This window comes from Bufo gargarizans, chromosome 8, assembly GCF_014858855.1.
Source record: "Bufo gargarizans isolate SCDJY-AF-19 chromosome 8, ASM1485885v1, whole genome shotgun sequence".
Taxonomy (NCBI): domain Eukaryota; kingdom Metazoa; phylum Chordata; class Amphibia; order Anura; family Bufonidae; genus Bufo; species Bufo gargarizans.
The window spans coordinates 134,116,822-134,140,599 of NC_058087.1; the positions used below are offsets into that span (position 1 = coordinate 134,116,822).

General features: G+C 45.0%; 1 protein-coding gene across 2 annotated transcripts; it reads right to left on the reverse strand.

Moving 5' to 3' along the window:
- Nucleotides 1–1,521: 1,521 nt before the first annotated feature.
- EEF2KMT (eukaryotic elongation factor 2 lysine methyltransferase) lies at nucleotides 1,522–22,211 on the reverse strand. 2 transcript variants are annotated; one of them, XM_044305106.1, is made up of 9 exons: nucleotides 22,146–22,211; nucleotides 18,028–18,132; nucleotides 17,636–17,692; nucleotides 13,746–13,826; nucleotides 11,682–11,783; nucleotides 9,552–9,685; nucleotides 5,291–5,538; nucleotides 3,122–3,271; nucleotides 1,522–1,688 (listed from the first exon to the last, which is right to left on the reverse strand). In XM_044305106.1, the coding sequence occupies exons 2-9, from the start codon at nucleotides 18,130–18,132 to the stop codon at nucleotides 1,582–1,584; spliced, it is 984 nt and encodes a 327-aa protein (XP_044161041.1). In that variant the 5' UTR covers nucleotides 22,146–22,211; the 3' UTR covers nucleotides 1,522–1,581. The 2 variants fall into 2 exon arrangements, with proteins under 2 accessions (XP_044161041.1, XP_044161042.1); XM_044305107.1 differs by lacking the exon at nucleotides 13,746–13,826.
- Between the last annotated feature and the right edge of the window lie 1,567 nt (nucleotides 22,212–23,778).

Genomic DNA, 23,778 nt, shown 5'->3' on the forward strand with positions numbered 1-23,778 from the left:
AAAAGTGACCTGTCACATTGGGTCGCCTTACCCAGGCCAGTAACTAGCACCCACCGATGATATCAATGTTGAATGGTTCTCGTTTGACCACTTTCCCCTGTACGTATTAGGGCCTTAGTGACCAAACTGTTTTTTTTTTTATCTTTGCGTTCCCTGAGCTATTAACCGTGGCATCTAAGGAGTTATAGCTCTAGGTTGTTTTTTCTGCCGATCTGGGCTGTTAGGGCAGGAGACCCATGCAGTGCCTGTGCTTAGGCCGATGTAAAAAGGGGGACATAATTCCATCATGTGAATGAATAGCTGAGGCTTTTCGTGCATCAAATCTACAGCATGGTACAGTACCAGAAAAACGGATGAGAATCTCATAGTAAAAATAAGTCCATCCAGTTCAGCCTGTGCTCCTGCAAGTTGATCCAGAGGAAGGCAAAAAAATAAATAAAAAAACAACCTGTGAGGTAGAAGCCAAAATTCCTTCCTGACTCCAATCAGTATAACTCCCTGGATCATCGGCCTTTCTCCAGAAATCTAGTAACACAGTGGAAAAAGTAGGGTCTTTTAACGTGAAATCCGCATGCCAATTTATGCTGCGCATCTCTCCTGTGGGTTTCTTCCTTTGCAATGGAGAGGGTAAAATATGCTGGCTTTTCTGCAGGAAAACTACATATAACTGTGGAAGTGCAGCAAAAACCATAGCCAATTTCTCTGGTGGATTCTCATTCACTTGTGAACCCAACCTAAGGGTCCATTCACACGTCCTGTTTTTTTTCATCCTGAAAAACGGTCCGTTTTTTGCGGATCCGTTGTTCCTGAAAATGTTTCCGTATGTCATCCGTTTTTTGCGGATCCGCAAAAAACGGGAGCATGTATACATTTCAATAATCAAATAAAGTTGTTTGGATTTCTTTGAAAAAAAATTAAAAAAAAAAAAAAAAAAAAAAAAAAATTTATGTGTTTCCAGGAACGGAATCCGCAAAAAACGGATGGCATACGGAATGACATCCGAATGTCATCCGTTTTTTGCGGATCCATTGACTTTGTATTGTACCAGGATCCGATTTTTCAGGACAAGAATAGGACATGTTTTATATTTAAACGGACATGCGGAACGGAACAACGGAAACGGACAGCACACATTGTGCTGTCCGATTTTTTCCAGGACCCATTGAAAATGAATGGGTCCAGATCTGGTCCTGATCTGTTCCTGAAAAAACGGAACAGATCAGGAAAGAAAAAACGGACGTCTGAATGGACCCTTACACTAAATTCATACACAAAACAAAGGATGTCTGTCATGGAAGCCCGAACCCTGCCTTCTGTTACCCTGGTCATGACCTCGAGTGCTAGTAAAACTGATGGTCTTAAATTGCACCAGCTATAATACCCCCTGTAATTCAACACACTTTCCTCCGCCATAGTCCAAGAGGTATCTACCTAATCCTCGACCAGATAATTATTGGAGACCTGTGTCTGGTAGATGAGTACACTGCCAGCATCCATAGAAAAGACACCCGTGAACCAGGGTGGTTTATACAGCACTTTTATCACTTACTATACACTGCTTTCAGCCTCTCTGTAAAATATTTACACTGATAAAGTCAATTTCAGAATTTGCACTGTACAGTTTTTATCATATGCAAATATACTCCTCTTGTGGTCCGGGAGAACCTGCCACCTTATCCCAGTGTCATCTAGCGGGAGACAAAAGAAAACAGATTCATCTTTAGGATTGAGCACACGTATGGCATCACACACAGCACTTCTACACTGTACCGTATGACTGTCATGAGGACAGAGCACAGGACTGTTACTTCACTCCATTAGTATTTAGGATGCAGTCTTGTGAGCATTCAGGGAAGGGATTTATTTTGTTTTTAAACTTCATGTCTTTTTGCAGTTTTGCTTTTCTTTGACCCAGTGCGGTAAATCTGTGTTAATAAGGCAGACCAACCTGCTGCTAAAGTACAATTCATAATGACGCAGATAGAATTCAGGACAGCGGCAGTGTACTTTCCAGGAGGAAGTCACACAATCAAAATTTTACTGACAATTGGATCTTTAAACCTTTAGTGACCAAAGAATCAGCTTTTTACAATGGTCAATGATGGGCCGACAGTGGCCTAGTCTAAGCACTGCACAAGCGCGGCTCTCAAGTGAGAGTCCGGCTCCTGCCCTAACGGCCGGATCGTGGCATCTAACAACTTTAGAGGGTGGTAGCTCCCTCTGTCACGCATTGGCAGTCCCGCATGTCTTAGTCTGGGAGCCCGGGGACTAATGAAAGCCCCATGCCTGCCTGGAGTGTTTGCCCATCAGGCTTTGTTTCTCTGGCAGTATAGCCCTGACAGGGTATAGGCAGTACAGTGTATTATAGAAGACATAAAAGCACCTATTCAAGTCCCCTTGTTGGACTAGTAAATGGTTAAAAAAAAAAATATCTTCAAGTAGAAAATGCACTTACATTTTTAGCAAAAAAATCAAATCCCCTCCACATATTTGTTGTTGCCGCGTCCATCACGATCCACACTACATAATTATCATGTTGTTTATGGTGCACAGTAAGCACTGGAAAAAAAAAACTGCTAGGCCCAAAACAGGCTGGTCACTAAAGGTTGTCCTCACCTGCCCTACTGATGGACTATCTGCAGGATAGCCCATCAATATCTAATCGGTGGGGGTAGCTCCAGAACTACACAGCTCCATCCATTGTGTAGTGGAGATGCTGATTACTGCATCAGTATAAAAGGAATGGACAACCCCTTCAAGACTGTTGCATCAATCGTAAAGGAGCTATCACACATAAGAACTTCTCACCGATCCACAGAATAAGTGATAAATATATGATTGAGGGTCCACTCACTAGGACTCCCACCGACCACGACAATGGAGTCCAGGGGTGAATGGAGGAATGGTGCATATGTGCTACTGTGCCATTTCTCATATCTTTATGTCAGAGATAGATAGCCGTACTGTGAAGAAATGATACGTTCTAATGGCCGGTTACTAAATGGAACTGTGGTATGTGCAACTCTAGGTGTTTATCTAGAAATGGTATTTTTTGCCAAATTAACACTTTGTATGCTGCAAGTGAACGAAGTAACTGCAATCGGACATAAACATCACTTACCTAACGCTGCCTGAAACAGTCGGTATGTGTCGGGATTACGAATAGTCGATGCGACAAAAACGTCAAGTTTATTTCCAGCTTTTGTACAGTGAAAAAGCTTCTTTAGTACTCTAGTAAACGAAGTTACAATCTCTGGATCATACACCACATCTAGAAATCGTAAAACATTGTTAGTATGGAAATACGTTTCCCCTTCCGACCTGTCTATGCATGACAAACTACAGCACGTTGGATTGAATGGACCCGTGGCGTGCTTAAAGGGGATGTCTCACTTCAGTAAGTGGAATTTCTGTAGAAGTTATTACAAGCCACTTACTAATGTATTGTTATTATCCATATTGCCTCTTTTGCTGGCTGGATTCATTTTTCCATCACATTATACACTGTTCGTTTCTATGGTTACAGACCACCCTGCAATCCATCAGGGGTGGTCGCGCTTGCACAATATAGGAAAAATAACCAGCCTATGTGCGCTCCCATGGTCCCAGCCACCAGAGAGGCTGACCCTTTTTTCTATAGTATGCAAGCAGAACCACCACTGATGAAGTGCAGGGAGGTATGTAACCATGGAAACGAGCAGTGTATAATGTGATGAAAAAATGAATCCAGCCAGCAAAGGAAGCAATATGGATAATAACAATACATTAGTAAGTGGCTTATATAAACTTCCTCTACATGATAAATGCCACTTACTGAAGAGAGACATCCCCTCTATAGAGGTTGTCCAGGATTTATCGAGTGGGACCTGGGAAGAGAGCTAAACTTGCCTCTCCCTGCCCTGTCTACATGTCACCGCTGTGTTATATCTGAGGCCAGTCATAGGCTGCAGTGTTGCATGTGGCCCCATCTATGAAGGAAGTCTATACACAGGGACTGAAAGTCCAGTGAAGACAGCCGAAGGGCCCGAATGAAGCGGCTTGCGGAATGGTGCAAATTTCACTGAACGCATCCTGAGCCAATCCATCCTGCTCATGTGAAAGGGGCCTTACTCTGTTCCATCATTGGTTCTCTAATACTAGAAAAGTCAGTTCAGACAGTGAGACCTGCCGAATCTGCAGACTGGTAGTCTCCTGATATCAGACACTGGGTTAAGGGAAACTGGATTTTGATCTGCCTAAGGGCTCATGCACATGACTACAAACAGCAGATCCACAATATACGGGCACTGGTGCGGACGGATCACAGACCCATTAAAGGTGAATAGATCTGCATCTGTCTATGCCAGCGACACACAGACTGCCCGTGCAATGGGCACTGCAATCCACGGAACAGGTGGCACACATTGTGCATGAGCCCTAATCCTTTCATCCCCTGGAAGATAATTGGTGCCTGAAAACTGTTTAAGGCCTCACGCACACGACCGTGCTGTTTTTTGCGGTCCGCAAACCGCGGATCCGCCAAAAAAGGAAGGCGCCCGTGTTGCCTTCCGCAATTTGCGGGAACGGCGATATAAATGCCTATTCTTGTCCGCAAATCACGGACAAGAATAGGACATGTTATATTTTTTTTGCGGGGTCGCGGAACGGAGCCACGGATGTGGACAGCACACTGAGTGCTGTCCGCATCTTTTGTGGCTCCACTGAAATAAATGGGTCCGGATCCGAGCCGCCAGAATGGCGGCTCAGATGCGGACCCAAACAACGGTGGTGTGCATGAGGCCTAAAGCATATTGGTGTAAGAAATATCCACAGGATATGCCATAAATGTTTGACGGGTCCCAGAGGTAGGACCAAAATCTATTAGACATTTATGGGACACGATATAATGTGTATATACCATAAATGACTAAGGTGGGAATGGAGCTGTTGGGATGACCCCCCCCCCAGTATAGCTGGACCTGCAGAGGGAATCATAATTACTGGATTCCCGCAGCTGGGTTCTAGCTCCTTCGCACCCCTGCCGGTCTCCCTACGTCATCATCCGGTTTGATGTATGTCATGTGGACACTGGAGCCAATGACTGGACACAGTGGTGACATGTCCCCCATGTGTCTTGTGACCCAGTGAAGTGACATGACTCATGGGGGACATGTCACCACGGCAGCCACGTGACCCGCAGCAAACTGGACTTTGACGCAGCGAGGGGCGTCTTCCCAAAAGATGTGGGTATGCATGTTTGTGGAGGAATAAGGAGAATGCTGACATTTCACAGGTTATAATTTCCTGGTACCTGATGCAATGACCACGTCCGCTTCCAGGTTCAGAAGTTGTTGTTCTGTAATGGATTCCCAGTCGAGCTCCATTACTGACACAGTCTTTGGGTCTTCACTCAGCATAAAGCCATTGAGCTGAATGTTTTCTCTGAGCTGCTGAAGGACTTTCTGGTGACAGTCAGTGAACGTGTATTTCTTGGGAGAACAGCTCTTACATATGGCCAGTCCAGTCAGACCAATTCCACTCCCGAGCTCTAGAATTGTTCTCAAAACATAAAGAACAACGTTAAAATGTCACCACTCAAAATGTACAATTCATCAGCCAACATTGTCTTAATGGGAATGTGTTCTGCACGAGGCAGCATGAACTGGAGACTGATATCCATCAGGTTAGCATTGTACTTCCTTTATGCTCTAATATTTAGCCTCCCTTCATCCTCGGTGGGTGTAGTGCTATGATCATTTGGTCTAGTGACACCTTGGTGCATTTACAAGTGCAATGATAGACGTAAGACTGGGGAATGGACTGCAATTCTATATCTTCATGCACAAGGTACTATGTATGGTGGGAGATCCTATTCTTATATATGCAGGAGGGATTTATTACCTCATTACAATAACGATATGGTTGTAAGTGTGACATATATTGGGACCTAGTGACTGGGGGGTTTCACTATCACAGTACCTTCTGCATTGACCTTCAGTGTCGATATTTATGTATTGTATGTCTTTTTAATGAGACACAATAGAGATGTTATTTGTACTGCATGTGTGGTGTCTGTTTGGCTGTTTGAACTGGAGACTGATACCGTGAGCAAAACGCTGGGTTACTAATTGGCGCGGTCATTTTATTAGAATTAGTACTGGACAGCAACAGCAGAGCCGAGCACTGGAGTCCGCTCAACATGGAGCATGAGAGTCCTGATATTTATGAGCTTCCAGCTCTACCACCGCTGACTGCCATAGGGAGATAGCAGTCAATCTGCGGTGGGGAGGGGAGCGGAGCTCATGACTATGAGGACCGCAGAGCTTGTGCAGTGGACTCGGTCATCTCTAGCGCTTGACTGGTTTTAAAGGATTTACACAAAATGATAGGGTCAGTTCAAGTAAATGTCTCAGAAATGTGCTCAAGGTATCTGTCCCCAGTTTATGCTGCCTTCAGATAGGACAGCATAGACTGTTAACAGATTCTCTTTAGAAGGGGTTATCCTCGTAAGGATAATTGTTCTGCCCCAGAACAGGGAGATTCATTTCAGATCACGTCTTTCATTTCTAATTCATTCTGCTGCAATTCTCGTATTGCTGTAGTTATTAGTGTGGTAATAGCACCATCTAGCGGTGTTAAAAATGTACTACACTTTGTTTTTCTGTTAATAAAGATTATTGTATTGTGGGAGTGTCTACAGTCATCAGGGACACATCACATCTTTTTCTTAAACTTCACCATCCTTTTGCGAGCATATCTGGTGAGACATATACCTTTGTTTCATGGACATTGTGTTATGCAGAGCTGTCCAGCTAGTTCTAATCGGTACTCAGGAAGTTGTTTTAACTGTTAGATGCTAGGCATGCAATCCATGTATAGGCAGCCATTTTGAACATATGTTTTCTCTGTTACTGTAATATTATTGTACATGCCATTCTATATGTTTTACTTATGCGGCTATTTGTATGCTTATAGTTTTACCAATCTCAAATACTCCTGTTTTGCCAATAAACAAGTTAGACTGCAAATAACAGTCCTCTTAGTTGGAAGACAGGAATGGTTTATGCTGAATGTCAGACTGCACACTGTGTGAACATGCATGAAGACAGAACAATAATGATGACATTATATTATATTATCACATTGTCAGGGGTCAGAGACGCGGCACCCCCGCTGATGGATCTGTGTCAGGGAGCTTCTGCGCTCGTCGGATCTCCTGTGAGCGCTGCAGCCTCCTGGCAGTGGGTGGTGTTGTAGCTCAGCCCTACTGACTTGAATGGGGCTGAGTTGCAACTAGGCCATGTGACCGGTATATGGTGACATCACATGCACCTAGCCTCTTCTAACAGCTAATCGGTGGGAGTCAGACCCCCGCAGATTTGATATTGATGAACGATCCAGAGGACAGGTCAGCAATGGTAATTCCTGGAAAACCCCTTTAATGGCATGGAGAGATACAGGCATTGCATATTAGGAAAGTCTGTATTCTCATAATCAAATCTGTATATTTACACATGCCGGCTTACAGGCATTCTATTGGCATGATTTGCATCAGGTGCACATACGCATTAAAGGGGTATTGCTGTAAAGTAACTTAATTAATTTTGAAGAAGGGCTCAGGGAATGCTCTGAGCAGAGTTAGAATATACCACAGCCTGTCAATCACCATGGAGAGGGGCACATTGAGTGCTCTGATCATTAAAGGGGTATTCCGGTAAAGTAAACATTTTTAAAAAACTACATTAAGGCTGCAAGCTGTGACCCAACCAGAACGCATACATATAACCAGAGTTTCAAATTACCTTGCAATCCATTTGTCTAGCTTCTGTGTGAGCCTGCAGCACACAGAGTATCATGGGAGCTACCCAACAGCAGATGTCCAGGGTGGGATCGGCCTGCAATCTAATGTGCATAGGAGCTACCCAACAGCAGATGTCCAGGGTGGGATCGGCCTGCAATCTAATGTGCATAGGAGCTACCCAACAGCAGATGTCCGGGGTGGGATCGGCCTGCAATCTAATGTGTATAGGAGCTACCCTACAACAGATGTCCAGGGTGGGATCGGCCTGCAATCTAATGTGCATAGGAGCTACCCAACAGCAGATGTCCAGGGTGGGATCGGCCTGCAATCTAATGTGCATAGGAGCTACCCAACAGCAGATGTCCGGGTTGGGATCGGCCTGCAATCTATTGTGTATAGGAGCTACCCAACAGCAGATGTCCGGGGTGGGATCGGCCTGCAATCTATTGTGTATGGGAGCCAACCAACAGCAGATGTCCGGGGTGGGATCTGCCTGCAATCTATTGTGTATAGGAGCTACCCAACAGCAGATGTCTGGGGTGAGATTGGCCTGCAATCTAATTTGTATAGGAGCCATCCAACAGCAGATGTCCGGGTGGGATCGTCCTGCAATCTAATGTGTATAGGAGCTACCCAACAGCAGATGTCCGGGTGGGATCGGCCTGCAATCTAATGTGTATAGGAGCTACCCAACAGCAGATGTCCGGGTGGGATCGGCCTGCAATCTAATGTGTATAGGAGCTACCCAACAGCAGATGTCCGGGGTGGGATCGGCCTGCAATCTAATGTATATAGGAGCTACCCTACAGCAGATGTCCAGGGTGGGATCAGCCTGCAATCTAATGTGTATAGGAGCTACCCAACAGCAGATGTCCGGGGTGGGATCGGCCTGCAATCTAATGTGTATAGGAGCTACCCTACAGCAGATGTCCAGGGTGGGATCAGCCTGCAATCTATTGTGTATAGGAGCTACCCAACAGCAGATGTCTGGGGTGAGATTGGCCTGCAATCTAATTTGTATAGGAGCCATCCAACAGCAGATGTCCGGGTGGGATCGTCCTGCAATCTAATGTGTATAGGAGCTACCCAACAGCAGATGTCCGGGTGGGATCGGCCTGCAATCTAATGTGTATAGGAGCTACCCAACAGCAGATGTCCGGGTGGGATCGGCCTGCAATCTAATGTGTATAGGAGCTACCCAACAGCAGATGTCCGGGGTGGGATCGGCCTGCAATCTAATGTGTATAGGAGCCACCCAACAGCAGATGTCCGGGGTGGGATCGGCCTGCAATCTAATGTGCATAGGAGCTACCCAACAGCAGATGTCCAGGGTGGGATCGGCCTGCAATCTAATGTGCATAGGAGCTACCCAACAGCAGATGTCCGGGTTGGGATCGGCCTGCAATCTATTGTGTATAGGAGCTACCCAACAGCAGATGTCCGGGGTGGGATCGGCCTGCAATCTATTGTGTATAGGAGCTACCCAACAGCAGATGTCCGGGGTGGGATCGGCCTTCAATCTAATGTGTATAGGAGCTACCCTACAACAGATGTCCAGGGTGGGATCGGCCTGCAATCTAATGTGTAAAGGAGCTACCCTACAGCAGATGTCCAGGGTGGGATCGGCCTGCAATCTAATGTGTATAGGAGCTACCCAACAGCAGATGTCTGGGGTGGGATCGGCCTGCAATCTAATGTGTATAGGAGTATTTGGCGAGTAACAATGCTGCAGTGGGCATTTTATAGTGGATTTTGAATAAACTTTTCTTACCGATTGTTGAAGACATAATTATTTTGAATTGCCCATTCAGCTAAGAAAAGAGCAGCTTCCCATGTCACTAGGCCTGTGGTTCCTGTGGAGATTATGGCAACGTTTTCAGACAATGTAATGAGGTCCCCTGTAGGCTGCAAAAGAAATGCTGCAACTGTATTACATTGGAAAGTGTTCTTCTAACTGTGGCAAATGCTAAAAACTAAACAAAAGGGCCCTAAACTGCAAATAAAATGGCCACAATGTGACCAGAAATTCCGGGATGCAATCTGAAGTCAGCAAATTCTTTTTTTTTTTTTATTTTTTTATTCTGGAGCCATAGTTGTATTTATTTCAAAGTCTGGACGGTGCATTGTATATGGTAACATTTCAGTAACTACCGGTAAATTCTAATTTCATAATTTGAAGATCGCTTTCCTTTTAGTCATCAGCACAATGTAGAAAGCCTGATTAATTAGACTGCATTGCAGCCGCATCACTATGTTATAAAGCAACCAAGCAGTGACTGCTATGTATCTCTATGTATCTGTATAAGGAATGCTAACTCAAATTCAGAATAGGGGCTCATGCACACAAACATATATTTCTCCATTTTCGTGGCGTTTTTTTTTTTTTTACAGACACAGATATGGCAAATTTCAGGTTCTGCAATTTATCAACTGTGCCATGGCGAATGGGTGTGCAATGACCTGGGTACTACACCCCCTGGAGATCAGCACAATCTCTGTCCTCTCCTTGTGTGTTAATCACACACAAGGAGAGGACAGAGATTGTGCTGATCTCCAGGGGGTGTAGTACCCAGGTCATTGCACACCCATTCGCCATGGCACAGTTGATAAATTGCAGAACCTGAAATTTGGCAAGCAATTTGCCAACTGTGCCATGGCGGCTGGGTGATCTGTCAGGGAGCAGGAGTAAAGGTACGTGACATTTAAGTCAAATTCTCTATCCAATGCACATGTCACATGCACCCCTTCGCATTAGAAAATAGGATGGCGTTCCCAGCCACCCATGTCTGTCTATTCAGATACCTCCATACAATTGGACCATCCTGGATATTAGATAATTATACTTCTGTAAAATAATTGTTTGCTGATGTATATCGGCTTGTGGAAGGACACTCTCGTCATCCACTGGGTCAACGGGCCTCTATGGACACACTGGTTGTATGCACTGGGAATTTTCCTTGTATAGTATACGTGCACTGCAAACACGTGTGAACACAAAACCCCAGTTAAGATTTATAAAACAGATTTTCAGTTGCAGACATGTCAATGAATCTGCCTCATGTGAACATACTCTTGGGCCTTATAAACATATGCCTGTGGCATCTTACTGTGGAGCAATAGGCTCTCCATATGCTGTCATATTACAGAGATATTTTCCCTAAAGGGGTTCTCCCATGATTTATGTAAAAATTGAAAATCAGACATCATATAGTACATGACAATGTCTTTCTAACACAGCCAGAACCAGCCCTGTACCTCACATGGATACAGAGATCTCCACATTCATTGCTCTGCTAGATTTATATCAAGCTGACAGCTCAAGGGGAGTGTCTTTCCTGCTGCAGCTCAGGGGGCGTGTCCATGCTCTCCCTATCACAGCTCAGGAGGCAGTTAAATGATGAAACTGAGCATGTGCGTCCATCTCAATGAGAAGGACATAAAAATAGGAAAAAAATCAAACAGCAGGTTGTGCTATACAGATACATTTTATTGAATAACTCAGTGTCTACGCTAAATTTTTAATGCCAAGCAATTACAAAAGTATTCAGATCCAGGTGCTGGTTTGAAAAGTGTAGAATATTTTTCGTGGGACAACCCCTTTAATACAGAATCTGATAGAACAGTTAAGATTATTTCTCTGTTGGACTCAGGACCACTCAGGCTGCCCCTACACTGTATGGATCACGCCGTGCGCCATCTTTCAGAGGTATCCATGTAACTTATAGACCCAGATGTAACGGAGTCTATAAATGTAATGTGAACAGAGCCTTATGGGCACAAAACTCAATAATTAATACTGCATTCAAATTAAGACTGTTCTCTTTCAACACATGAAGACATGGGAAGGAAGCTTAGTTCTAGTCTCACCGTTCTTCCCATTAGTGAACACGCCAACGCTTACCAAACAGTAACTTTTGTAGCAGACTGCAGTGTCTTCTGAATTTAGGATTTCAGCCAGTGCACTGTATAAATCATCGAGCGGTTCTGCTCCAGTACGCTCATGCTGCAGAGAACAGGGTGAGAGTTACTGCCTTAATATCTGTCTTCACCATGCAGCCTCATATTTAACCAGAAACAATAGAATTGTACTAGTGTTATTCATAGACGATCTATAGAAAATAGCAAAACCGTAAGGGGAAGCCATCATCAGCTGTCTGCATACACACCGAGCTGTGGTCCTATTCTTTTCTAGATCAGACGCTCCGTTCCCAAGTTATGATACTTTTTTTTTAATATACAAATTAGGCCTTTGGTGCAATGAGGGCATCACCATTGCTCTTGTTGCACCCATGCCTAGTTCCTTTCTGTAGCCAGCCCCTCCCTCGCTGCTTTACCGCCGCCTGGCCCTGTCAATCAAAGCAGCCAGGAGAAGGCTTCTCCCAAACTCGGTAGCACTCTGTAATAGAGGCTCTCTTGAGTTATAGAGTCAGACTACACTACAGCCTGTCAATCACCAAGGAGAGGGGCACATGGAGTGCTCTGATCATTAAAGAGGTATTCCGGTCAAGTAACTTAATTTACAAGACTACAATCCCCACAATCCCTAGCTTTCCTGCTGTGAGTGTTGCCGTTTACTGATTGGCTGCCTGATATACAGTCCAGTCATGCCCCTTCTACTCAGTAATCACCAGCACACTTAGGCTCTATTCACACGTCCATAACATGTTTTGCGGATCCACAAAACACGGACAGCGACAATGTGCGGTCGGCATTTTGCGGTCCGCACATTGCCGGCACAAATAGAATATGCCTATTCTTGTCCGCAATTGCAGACAAGAATAGGACATGTTCTATTTTTTTTCGGGAACGGAAATGTGGACCCAGAAGTGCGGGTCCGCATTTCTGGAGCCGGGCCACACATCGTGCGGCCCCATAGAAATGAGTGGGTCCGCAATTCCGTTCTGCAAAATGTGGAACGAGATTGCAGCCATGTGAATGGACTCTTTGTTTCACAAGACATTTAGCTAGAGAGCTGATAGCACCACACTGAGCATGCTCGACCTGACAAAGGTTCAGAACTACAGGTCGATGCCACGGTAATTTATGAGGAAACACAGTGGGTAGAAGGGGAGGAAAACTACTTTTATAACTAGTGAACGGTAAATATGTGAAATTTACATTATATTAGGTAATTAGTGGAGATGAATTAGTATAAAACATAACTTATTTTTATGTTAACCGGAATACCCCTTTAATATAGCAGACTCAATCTAGGAGACCAGTGTGTTGTTTCAGTGTCCATAGTAGCCAAATAACATAACATTTTCTTGTGCTGTTTTGGCAACTATTAGTATGGACTTGTAGATGCAGATTTATACCCATGAACCTGTTACATGTGCACTTGGCAGCTGAAGGCATCTGTGTGGGTCCCATGTTCATATGTGCCCGCATTGCTGAGAAAAATGAAGTTTTATCATATGAAAATGGGCATATAACAGCAACGGGGACTCCTAGGGGCTCTGCTCTGTCTGCTGCTCTGTGATTGACAGGACCAGGCAGTGAAAACATCAAACTGCAGAGGAAGCAGAGCCTCTAGGTGTAACGGCAACGCCCCCGTTGCTCTTATATGCTCATTTGCATATATTAAACCACTATTTTTCTCAGCAATGTGGCACATATGAACATGGGACCAGCAAAGATGCCTTCAGCTGCCAACCTGCAACAGGTCAGCCAGTATGATAGGTACGGATCTGGGGACAGAAGGGAACCCTGCTAACCCTTGATTTTTTTTCTGTTATATACAAGTAGAGTCCTATGAGCCAATAGATTAAAAAAATGGTATCGAGTGAAGATCATGTTCCCCTGGATTGTGTATTTTATTTCTAACCATTACTGACTGATGTACATAGTTAGATGTTTTATATTGCAGTGCGAAATTTTGTGAAATACATTAAAATAAAAAATCCAGGGGGCATAATGTTTACTTGATCCACGAGATCTATCCCTCTTCTGTGTGACAAACCACCTTTTTGATTAGCTCAGACAAGAAGAGTCTTCGGTACTGTAATGATGGCGGGCACTTCTGACACACTGGATGATTCACGGTCTAGAAAGAGAAAACCACTCATTAGGAACCACGTACCCCACAGTATAGCTAAAGAAGCTCTGCTATCTGGCACACTACGGGGGTCATTTATGATGTGAAGTATGCCACTTTTTGGTGTACTTTTGATCAGGGCTGTGGAGTCGGTAGATAAATGCTCCGACTCCGACTCCGACTCCTCAGTTTTTTGTACTTCCGACTCCGACTCCGACTCCCCGACTCCTCTGTATTTAATATGCAAATGTATTTTATACATTCCTTGAAGGAAAGAAAGAAGTTCTTCTAAGCTCTTCTAGCACAGAGAGGTAGTTGGGCAGAAGCTGCTGCCTTCTCCTTTGTGTGCTGATCTTCTGCTGAAGACAGGGCAGTGGGAGGATCCAAGAAGGGACATTTATTTTAAAACATGATTTCCCTAGAAGAATCCCATAGTCATGTTTAAAGTTTAAGATAACATTCTGAGTTTACACGTTTTATAGCCTTAGCTGAATGACAGCAGTTTTTCCAATGGTTTACAGCAGGGATGTCAAACTCGTGGCCCTCCAGCTGTTGCAAAACTACAACTCCCATCATGCCTGGGCAAACTACAGCTATCAGGGAATGATAGGAGTTGTAGTTTTGCAACATCTGGAGGGCCATGAGTTTGACATCCATGGTTTACAGCTTCAGTCTTGAACTATTGACCCTCCATTCCCTTCACTTATACAAGTGTCTCTAGTCCTGCAAAACACATATTTACTTAATCCCTTATCAGTGAGAGGCTAGGCTAACCATGGGCATTGTGTTCCCTGTAACATCAGAACACAACACAATGCAAAGTATATGTATTGCCACTCCTAATTGTGCATTGCGTACCATATAGTGAAGCATATGAAAAGCATGCTTCTTCACATCACTGAACGCGTTTGTTTTGCGGTTACGTGAGGCACTGCATGCATTGGCCTTTATTCTTACAGTAGAGAAGTCATTAATTATAACTGTTTATGAATTCGGACATTTAAACTTGCTTTTTTATTTTTTTATTCCAATTTAAATTTAGTAGGAGTCGGAGTCGGAGTCGGTTCATTTTTTGCCGACTCCGACTCCAGGTACCCAAAATTGACTCCGACTCCGACTCCTCGACTCCGACTCCACAGCCCTGCTTTTGATGCAGATTTGGTCACAAAGGGGATTTGCGGCCAAATCTGCGACTTTTCCCTGCTCACGCCACTTTTCTGAAGTGGCAGAAAAAGGGGACGGGCCAGCTAGCTCGTCTCATTTATCATTTTCCACTCCTGTTTTTGGCATAGAAAATGACTTAAATCTATGTCAGCAAGGGAGCTGGCGTAGACCATGGCCAAGCGCCAGCAGAAATGGACTAAGATGGGGCGTCTAAATCGCCGGTCTTAGTAAATGTCATCTACAGCTGTGGTCTCCAACCTGTCACAAAACTACAACTCCCACAATGATCTGACAACCCCATGGGTGGCAGTAGCTTGTTCTTAAAGGGGTTGTCGCTTCCCATAAGAAAAGGTTATGTGGAGGAACAAATTCAAACATTACACTGCATTGAAAGACATTTTGTAAGTCATGTGAATAAAGTCCTGCTCGTCCATTGTAGACTTCCAAAGGGTTCCATCTGCGGAGAAGTGCTGCAGGGCAGATACTCCCAGTCTCATGTTCGTTAGAAATAATTCCAGCTTTTTAATCAATGTAGATAAAAATGCTTATTACATAAATACACACGGAGAGCCTCTGAAAGATCTCCACCTGACGCCAAATGCTAATGTCTCCCAAGCCTAGGAAAGCTCTAGTGTCCCCACTGCTGTTCGGGGGAAGGTAACAACTTCATATGAAGTCTTCCTGTTCAGCTGTATACCGTAAATGCAGCTGAACAGGAAGAATCAGGAAAACATCCAGTCAGGACCGGAGCAGAAGAGCCGCATCCAGTCCCATCAGTCACAAGAGACTGCGGACTGTGCAACGGAGGGGTAAGTACTGAGCAGACTATCTTCTCCACAGATTAGACATGGGAGGATTTGTTAGCAAGTCCTGGAGAACCCATTAAATAGCTAGAAATGTTCTCTTCTCCTTTGTGCTACATTAACATCAGATCCCGTTATTGATGGGGGAAACAATGAGAACGGATCTTAGAAACACAGTCTCAAACCAGTGTACAGTGGTTCCTCAAGATACAATATTGATTGGTTCCAGGACAACCATTGCATGTTGAAACCATTGTAAGTTGTGTAATTGGTTCCAAAGCCCCAAAATGTCATCCAAGATCAGAGAAAATGAAGATTTAAGAACAATAAGCCGATAACTAAGACAGATAAAACATGTCCTTACATATAGCAGTCAGGAATAGCTGCTAACTATCAACTACTACAGCTATTTTACCAGAGAAGTGACCATGCTTGGTTGGATCTGAGTCTGAGGCATTGTATGTTGAGTCTGGTTTCAACTTATGATGTGTCAGAAAAGACCATTGTATCTTGAGGGACCACTGTATTATGCACCCATATGACAGATGAGTGTCCAGGCCCGAACACCAATTTTCTGACCTGAACTCACAGCATCTTAGGGATTTTTAATCCAGAGAATTCGGGTAAGGCTACTTTCACACTTGCGTTCGGAGCGGATCCGTCTAGTGTCTGCACAGACGGATCCGCACCTATAATGCAAATGCTTAGATCCGTTCAGAACGGATCCGTTTGCATTACCATGAACAAAAAAAATATATATATATATTTTTTTAATGTTCATGATAGTGCAAACGGATCCGTTTTGACTTTACATTGAAAGTCAATGGGGGACGGATCCGTTTGAAAATTGAGCCATATTGTGTCATCTTCAAACGGCTCCGTCCCCATTGACCTACATTGTAAGTCTGGACGGATCAGTTTGCCTCCGCACGGCCAGGCGGACACCCGAACGCTGCAAGCAGCGCTCCCGTGTCCGCCTGCGGAGCGGAGGACAAACGGTGCCAGACTGATGCATTCTGAGCGGATCTACATCCACTCAGAATGCATTAGGGCTGGACGGATCTGTTCGGGGCCGCTTGTGAGAGCCTTCAAATGGAACTCACAAGCGGAGCCCCGAACGCAAGTGTGAAAGTAGCCTAAGTAAACCTTGCAGTTGGGTCGAGACACTTATTTGTATTGCAGGCGCATAAATCTGGTGATAATAGAGTCACGTGACACTGGCCTTAGGCCGGATGCACACACTGCATTTTCTAGCATTCTACATGATGTTTCCAATGCTATTTTTAGTGTTTTTTTGCAATTTGGTTTCTGCTGCTTTTCTATCAAAAATGAAAAGTTTTAAACGTTATGTTACAAAATAGCAAAAAAGACTTGAAATGCTACAAAAAAAAGGCTTGAAACTTGTGTTTAAAAGGAAGCCATTTAATATCTGAACCGTCATGAGTAGGGATGAGCAGATCGACTTCGGATGAAACATCCGAAGTTGATTCGCATAAAACTTCGTTCCAATACTGTAGAGAGCAGGAGCTCCGTACAGTATTAGAATTTGGGATTAAAAAACTATTTCCCGAACTCGGGTTCTGTTCTAAGTGGTACCTTGGAACCAAAACTGAGTTTGGGAAATGGTCTTTTACAGTAAAAATGAAGTAATTACCCAAAGTCTTGCGAGACTTCGAGAGGCAATAACTTCGGCTCATCGGAGCCAATACCTTCCAATACTGTACGGAGCTCATCCCTAGTCATAAGATATACAGTTTCATCAGGCGTGAAGCCCAGCTAGCGCTGTACGCTGACTCTGCACTCGCTCACCATGCGGTTGTAGTCTACACCATGTCAGAGGTACGTTTTTACCTTTTCCAAAATAATGAGAGCAAATGATGGCTGTAGGGTCAACTGATGGTCCAATTCCTGGAGAAGAGAAGCACTGAGTAATATCAAATAAATCTACAAACTACACAGACTATGCCTTCTCTTAGGGGTAAACGAAGGACGCGGGGGGCTTCCCAATAACGGGTTTTTAGGCAGGTGAGTTCCAATATGATACGGCTGTGCTACTGGATCAGATACGTTTGGTCTGAGATAGTGGATTTCTGACATATTTACTGGACTGGTAACTCCAGGATCATTTTAGGGAATCCATCTTGAAGGATAAACCATCAATGTAAAATCCCCCTCCACCTTTATTACATTTCAACAAAGACTATATGGCCAATAATTACGTTACTGATCGGACCAAGTCTCACCTTCCATGGTAAGGATCCAATACGTCTACAACACAGAAAGTCTCGCTGGAATGTATCGCACAAAGAAGCTTGAGCAGTGGACATAACGTGATCATGTAGAGCCATCTGTGCAGAATTAAATGTCATTATCGTAATTGTTTTTCCACATTGTATATACAGCTTTAAGGGTCGGTCCACGCAGGGTTAAACGCTGCGGATTCGTGTGAGGCAGATCAGCAGAGTTTTGCTGTATCAGCAATATGGATTGCACACGGCTGGTGACCCGTGTATTGCGGAACGGCCGTATGCGGCCCGCAATACAGCCATGTGCAAGAGGCCTGACCCTAAGTTCACACCTGAGCGTTTTACAGCGCGTTCAAACGCACTGTAAAACGCTCAACACGTGAAAACCAATGCTTCCCTATGGCCCTGGTTCACACTTGAGCGTTTTACAGCGCGTTTGAACGCGCTGTAAAACGCCCGACGCATAAACAAGTTCTTGAGCTTTTTCTTGGGCGTTTGTCGCACGTTTTGGCCCATAGACTCATTGGACAACACTGCAGTCAATTACACAAACGCGCGTTTACTACTGCAAAAAACGCGCATAAAAACGCGCGACAAATACGCGCGTCTCAGAAACGCTCAGGTCTGAACCCAGGGTGAGGCTCCTTTCAGATAAGCGAATTCCACATATCGGACTCGGAGCGTGAATATGAGACAACACCCGTCCTCACCTCCCAGCACTGCTCACAGTTCTGAAACGTACTGTATTAGGCCCCTTTCACACGGGCGAGATTTCCGTGCGGGTGCGATGCGTGAGTTGAACGCATTGCACCCGCACTGAATCCTGACCCATTCATTTCTATGGGGCTGTTCACATGAGCGGTGATTTTCACGCATCACTTATGCGTTGCGTGAAAATCGCAGCATGTTCTATATTCTGCGTTTTTCACGTAACGCAGGCCCCATAGAAATGAATGGGGTTGCGTGAAAATCGCAAGCATCCGCAAGCAAGTGCGGATGCGGTGCGATTTTCACGCATGGGTTCTAGGTGACAGTCTATTCACTGTATTATTTTCCCTTATAACATGGTTATAAGGGAAAATAATAGCATTCTGACTACAGAATGCTTAGTATAATGGTGCTGGGAGGGTTAAAAAAAATAAAAACGTTAACTCACCTTATCCCCATGATCGCCTAGTTCCCGGTCGGTCTCTTCTTTAGCTGTGGCTAAAGGACCTTTGGTGATGTCAGATCACATGCTCCATCACCATGGTGATAGACCATGTGATTGGAGCATGTGATCTGACATCACCAAAGGTCATTCAGCCCAAGCCCACAGCTAAAGAAGAGACCGACCGGGATCTACACAATCATGGGGAGAAGGTGAGTTAACGTTTTTTTTTTTTTTTTTAACCCTTCCAGCACTATTATACTAAGCATTCTGTATTCAGAATGCTATTATTTTCCCTTATAACCATGTTATAAGGGAAAATAATAGAATCTTCAGAACATCAATCCCAAGCCCGAACTTCTGTGAAGAAGTTCGGGTTTGGGTACCAAACATGCGCGATTTTTCTCACGCGAGTGCAAAACGCATTACAATGTTTTGCACTCGCGCGGAAAAATCGCGGGTGTTTCCGCAACGCACCCGCACATTTTTCCGCAACGCCCGTGTGAAAGGGGCCTTACACTGACAACATAACGTCAGTGTTATCCAATACATTCCAGACCTCTAAGGGTTATATAGCATCATAAATCAATATAATGCTATGCAAACTCGGCAGTGCTAGGAGGTCAGGACGGGAGCTGTCTTATACTCATGCTGTGAGTCTGGAGCGTGACACTCGCTCGTCTGCAAAGGGTCTAAAGGTACAGGGACTCCTAAATCCGATTTTTGTTGCGGATTTCAACCTCTGCATTGTAAAGTGTCAAATCCATGGGGGAGATCTGCAGCATAAATTAGATTATTATTATTTTTTTTATCATATCCACTTTGATGGTACTACAAGCAAATCTAAGGGCACTTTCACACTAGTGTTAAAGTTTTCCGGTATTGAGTTCCGTCACAGGGGCTTAATAACGGAAAAAACGCATTCCGTTCAGTATGCATCAAGACGTCTTCAGTTCCATCGCTTTTACGGTATTTGGCCAGAGAAAATACTGCAGCATGCTGTCGTACTTTCTCCGGCCAAAATTCCGGGACACTTGCCGGAATGCCAGATCCGGCATTAATTTCCATTCAAATGTATTAATGCCGGATCCGGTACCAAGTGTTCCAGAAATAACTGCATTGTCGGATCCAGTTTTCCGGTCTGCGCATGCGCAGACCTTTAAAAATGTGAAGAAATACCGGATCCGTTCTCTCCAGATGACACCGGAAAGACAGATCCGGTATTTCAATGCATTTGTCAGACGGATCCGCATCCAGAAACAAATGATCTATGTTTGCATGAAGATTTCCGGATCCGGCAGGCAGTTTCAGCAACAGAACTGCCTGCCAGATTCTTCTAAGGCCTCTTTCACACGGGCGTTGCGGGAAAAGGTGCGGGTGCGTTGCGGGAAAATGCGCGACTTTTCAGCACGAGTGCAAAACATTGCAATACGTTTTGCACGCCCGTGAGAAAAATCTGCATGTTTGGTACCCAAACCCGAACTTCTTCACAGAAGTTCGGGCTTGGGATCGGTGTTCTGTAGATTGTATTATTTTTCCTTATAACATGGTTATAAGCGAAAATAAAAGCATTCTGACTACAGAATGCATAGTAAAATAGCGCTGGAGGGGTTAAGAAAAAAAAAAATTAACTCACCTTAATCCACTTTATCGCGCAGCCGGCATCTCTTCTGTCTTCTTCTTTGCTGTGTGCAGGAAAAGGACCTGTGGTGACGTCACTCTGGTCATCACATGGTCCATCACATGATCTTTTACCATGGTGATGGATCATGTGATGACCGGAGTGACGTCACCACAGGTCCTGTTCCTCCCCACAGCAAAGAAGACGACAGAAGAGAAGCCGGCTGCGCGATCAAGTGGATTAAGGTGAGTTAAAAAAAATAATTAACCCCTCCAGCACTATTGTACTATGCATTCTGTATTCAGAATGCTATTATTTTCTCTTATGACCATGTTATAAGGGAAAATAATAATGATCGGGTCCCCATCCTGATCGTTACCTAGCAACCATGTGTGAAAATCGCACCGCATCCGCACTTGCTTGCGATTTTCACGCAACCCCATTTATTTCTATGGGGCCTGCGTTACGTGAAAAACGCACAAAGAGGAGCATGCTGCGATTTTCAAGCAAAGCACAAGTGATGCGTGAAAATCACCACTTGTGTGCACAGCCCCATAGAAATGATTGGGTCAGGATTCAGTGTGGGTGCAATGCTTTCAACTCACGCATTGCACCCGCGCGTAATACTCGCTTGTGTGAAAGGGGGCCTAACACTAGTGTGAAAGTACCCTAAGGCTACATGCACACGAACGTTGTTTGCTTCCGTTCCGTTTTTTTTCTTTGCGGATAGGATGCGGACCCATTCATTTCAATGGGTCCGCAAAAATTGTGGACAGCACACCGTGCGTTTTCTGCATCAGTATGTCTGTTCCGTTGCCCTGCAAAAAATAATTGTGCATGTTCTATTTTTTTCTAGTTTGCGGACAAGGATAGGCATTACTACAATGGGTCTGCAAAAAAAAAAAAAAAAAAACGGATCCGCAAAACACATCCGGTCATGTGCATGTAGCCTGAGCAGACATTCACAGCGTATCCTCTAGGTGCTAGGTGTGAAGGTGCAATCTGTTCTGTGGGTCCTAGAGTAGAGTGAGCTCTCCACTGACACACTGCGGGAGAGTAATCCAACTGGTGGAAAGGAGAACTGGCTTAGTTGCCCATAGCAACCAATTAGATTCCACCTTTCATTTTTCAGAGCTCCTTTAGAAAATGAAGGCTGGAATCAGATTGGTTGCTGTGGGCAACTAACCCGGTTTTCCTTTCCACCAGTGTAATCTCCCCCGATAAGTTATGCGATTACTGGATGTGTTTGCTGGCAGCTCGGAGCAGTGTCTGTGCGGAGCTGCATAGTAATGAGGGCAGAGAGCACCCGCTATCATCTCAACCCCTGTCCACACACAGCAGTACCTTACAGCCGCAGCACGGGAGCACGGGCTACACGTTACTCTCGAGGAGGAAAGGACCTTTGATGACGTCATGCCCATGTGATCAGTCACATGACTAAGTGGCTGTCTCTGTGTCTGTGTCAGTGTCTCTGAATTCCAGAAAAAAAACGCATGAATGCCTGCACCCTGTACATACACAGTACACAGCTCTGCACAGCACACAGTTCATAGCTCTGCACCCTGCACAGCACACAGTACACAGCTCTGCACCCTGTACAGTACACAGCTCTGCACAGCACACAGTTCATAGCTCTGCACAGTACACATACACAGCTCTGCACAGTACACAACACACAGCTCTGCACAGTACACATACACAGCTCTGCACAGTACACATACACAGCTCTGCACAGTACACAACACACAGCTCTGCACAGTACACATACACAGCTCTGCACAGTACACATACACAGCTCTGCACAGTACACAACACACAGCTCTGCACAGTACACATACACAGCTCTGCACAGTACACATACACAGCTCTGCACAGCACACAGTTCATAGCTCTGCACAGTACACAGTTCATAGCTCTGCACCCTGCACAGCACACAGTACACAGCTCTGCACAGTACACATACACAGCTCTGCACAGCACACAGTTCATAGCTCTGCACAGTACACATACACAGCTCTGCACAGTACACAACACACAGCTCTGCACAGTACACATACACAGCTCTGCACAGTACACATACACAGCTCTGCACAGTACACAACACACAGCTCTGCACAGTACACATACACAGCTCTGCACAGTACACATACACAGCTCTGCACAGTACACAGCTCTGCACAGTACACAGCACACAGCTCTGCACAGTACACATACACAGCTCTGCACAGTACACAGCTCTGCACAGCACACAGCTCTGCACAGTACACAGCTCTGCACATACCCTCACACAGCTCTGCACAGTACACAGCACACAGCTCTGCACATACCCTCACACAGCTCTGCACAGTAAACAGCACACAGCTCTGCACAGTACACATACACAGCTCTGCACATACACAGCACACAGCTCTGCACAGTACACAGCTCTGCACATACCCTCACACAGCTCTGCACAGTAAACAGCACACAGCTCTGCACGGTACACATACACAGCTCTGCACATACACAGCACACAGCTCTGCACATACACAGCACACAGCTCTGCACAGTACACATACACAGCTCTGCACAGTACACAGCACACAGCTCTGCACAGTACACAGCTCTGCACAGTACACATACACAGCTCTGCACAGTACACATACACAGGTCTGCACAGTACACATACACAGCTCTACACAGTACACATAAACAGCTCTGCACAGTGCATGTACACAGCTCTGCACAGTACACATACACAGCTCTGCACAGTACACATACACAGCTCTGCACAGTACACATACACAGCCCTGCACAGTACACATAAACAGCTCTGCACAGTGCATGTACACAGCTCTGCACAGTACACATACACAGCTCTGCACAGTACACATACACAGCCCTGCACAGTACACATACACAGCTCTGCACAGTACACATACACAGCTCTGCACAGTACACATACACAGCTCTGCACAGTACACATACACAGCTCTGC

Bases quoted from the DNA above. Each gene is read 5' to 3' on its own strand.
- EEF2KMT (XM_044305106.1), bottom strand. From the start codon at position 18,132: ATGGCTCTACATGATCACGTTATGTCCACTGCTCAAGCTTCTTTGTGC. The intron at 9,686-11,681 runs GTAAGCGTTGGC...TTTCTTTTGCAG, and splicing joins GCTACAAAAGTTACTGTTTG to CCTACAGGGGACCTCATTAC. The intron at 3,272-5,290 runs GTACCAGGAAAT...TACGATTTCTAG, and splicing joins GGACGTGGTCATTGCATCAG to ATGTGGTGTATGATCCAGAG.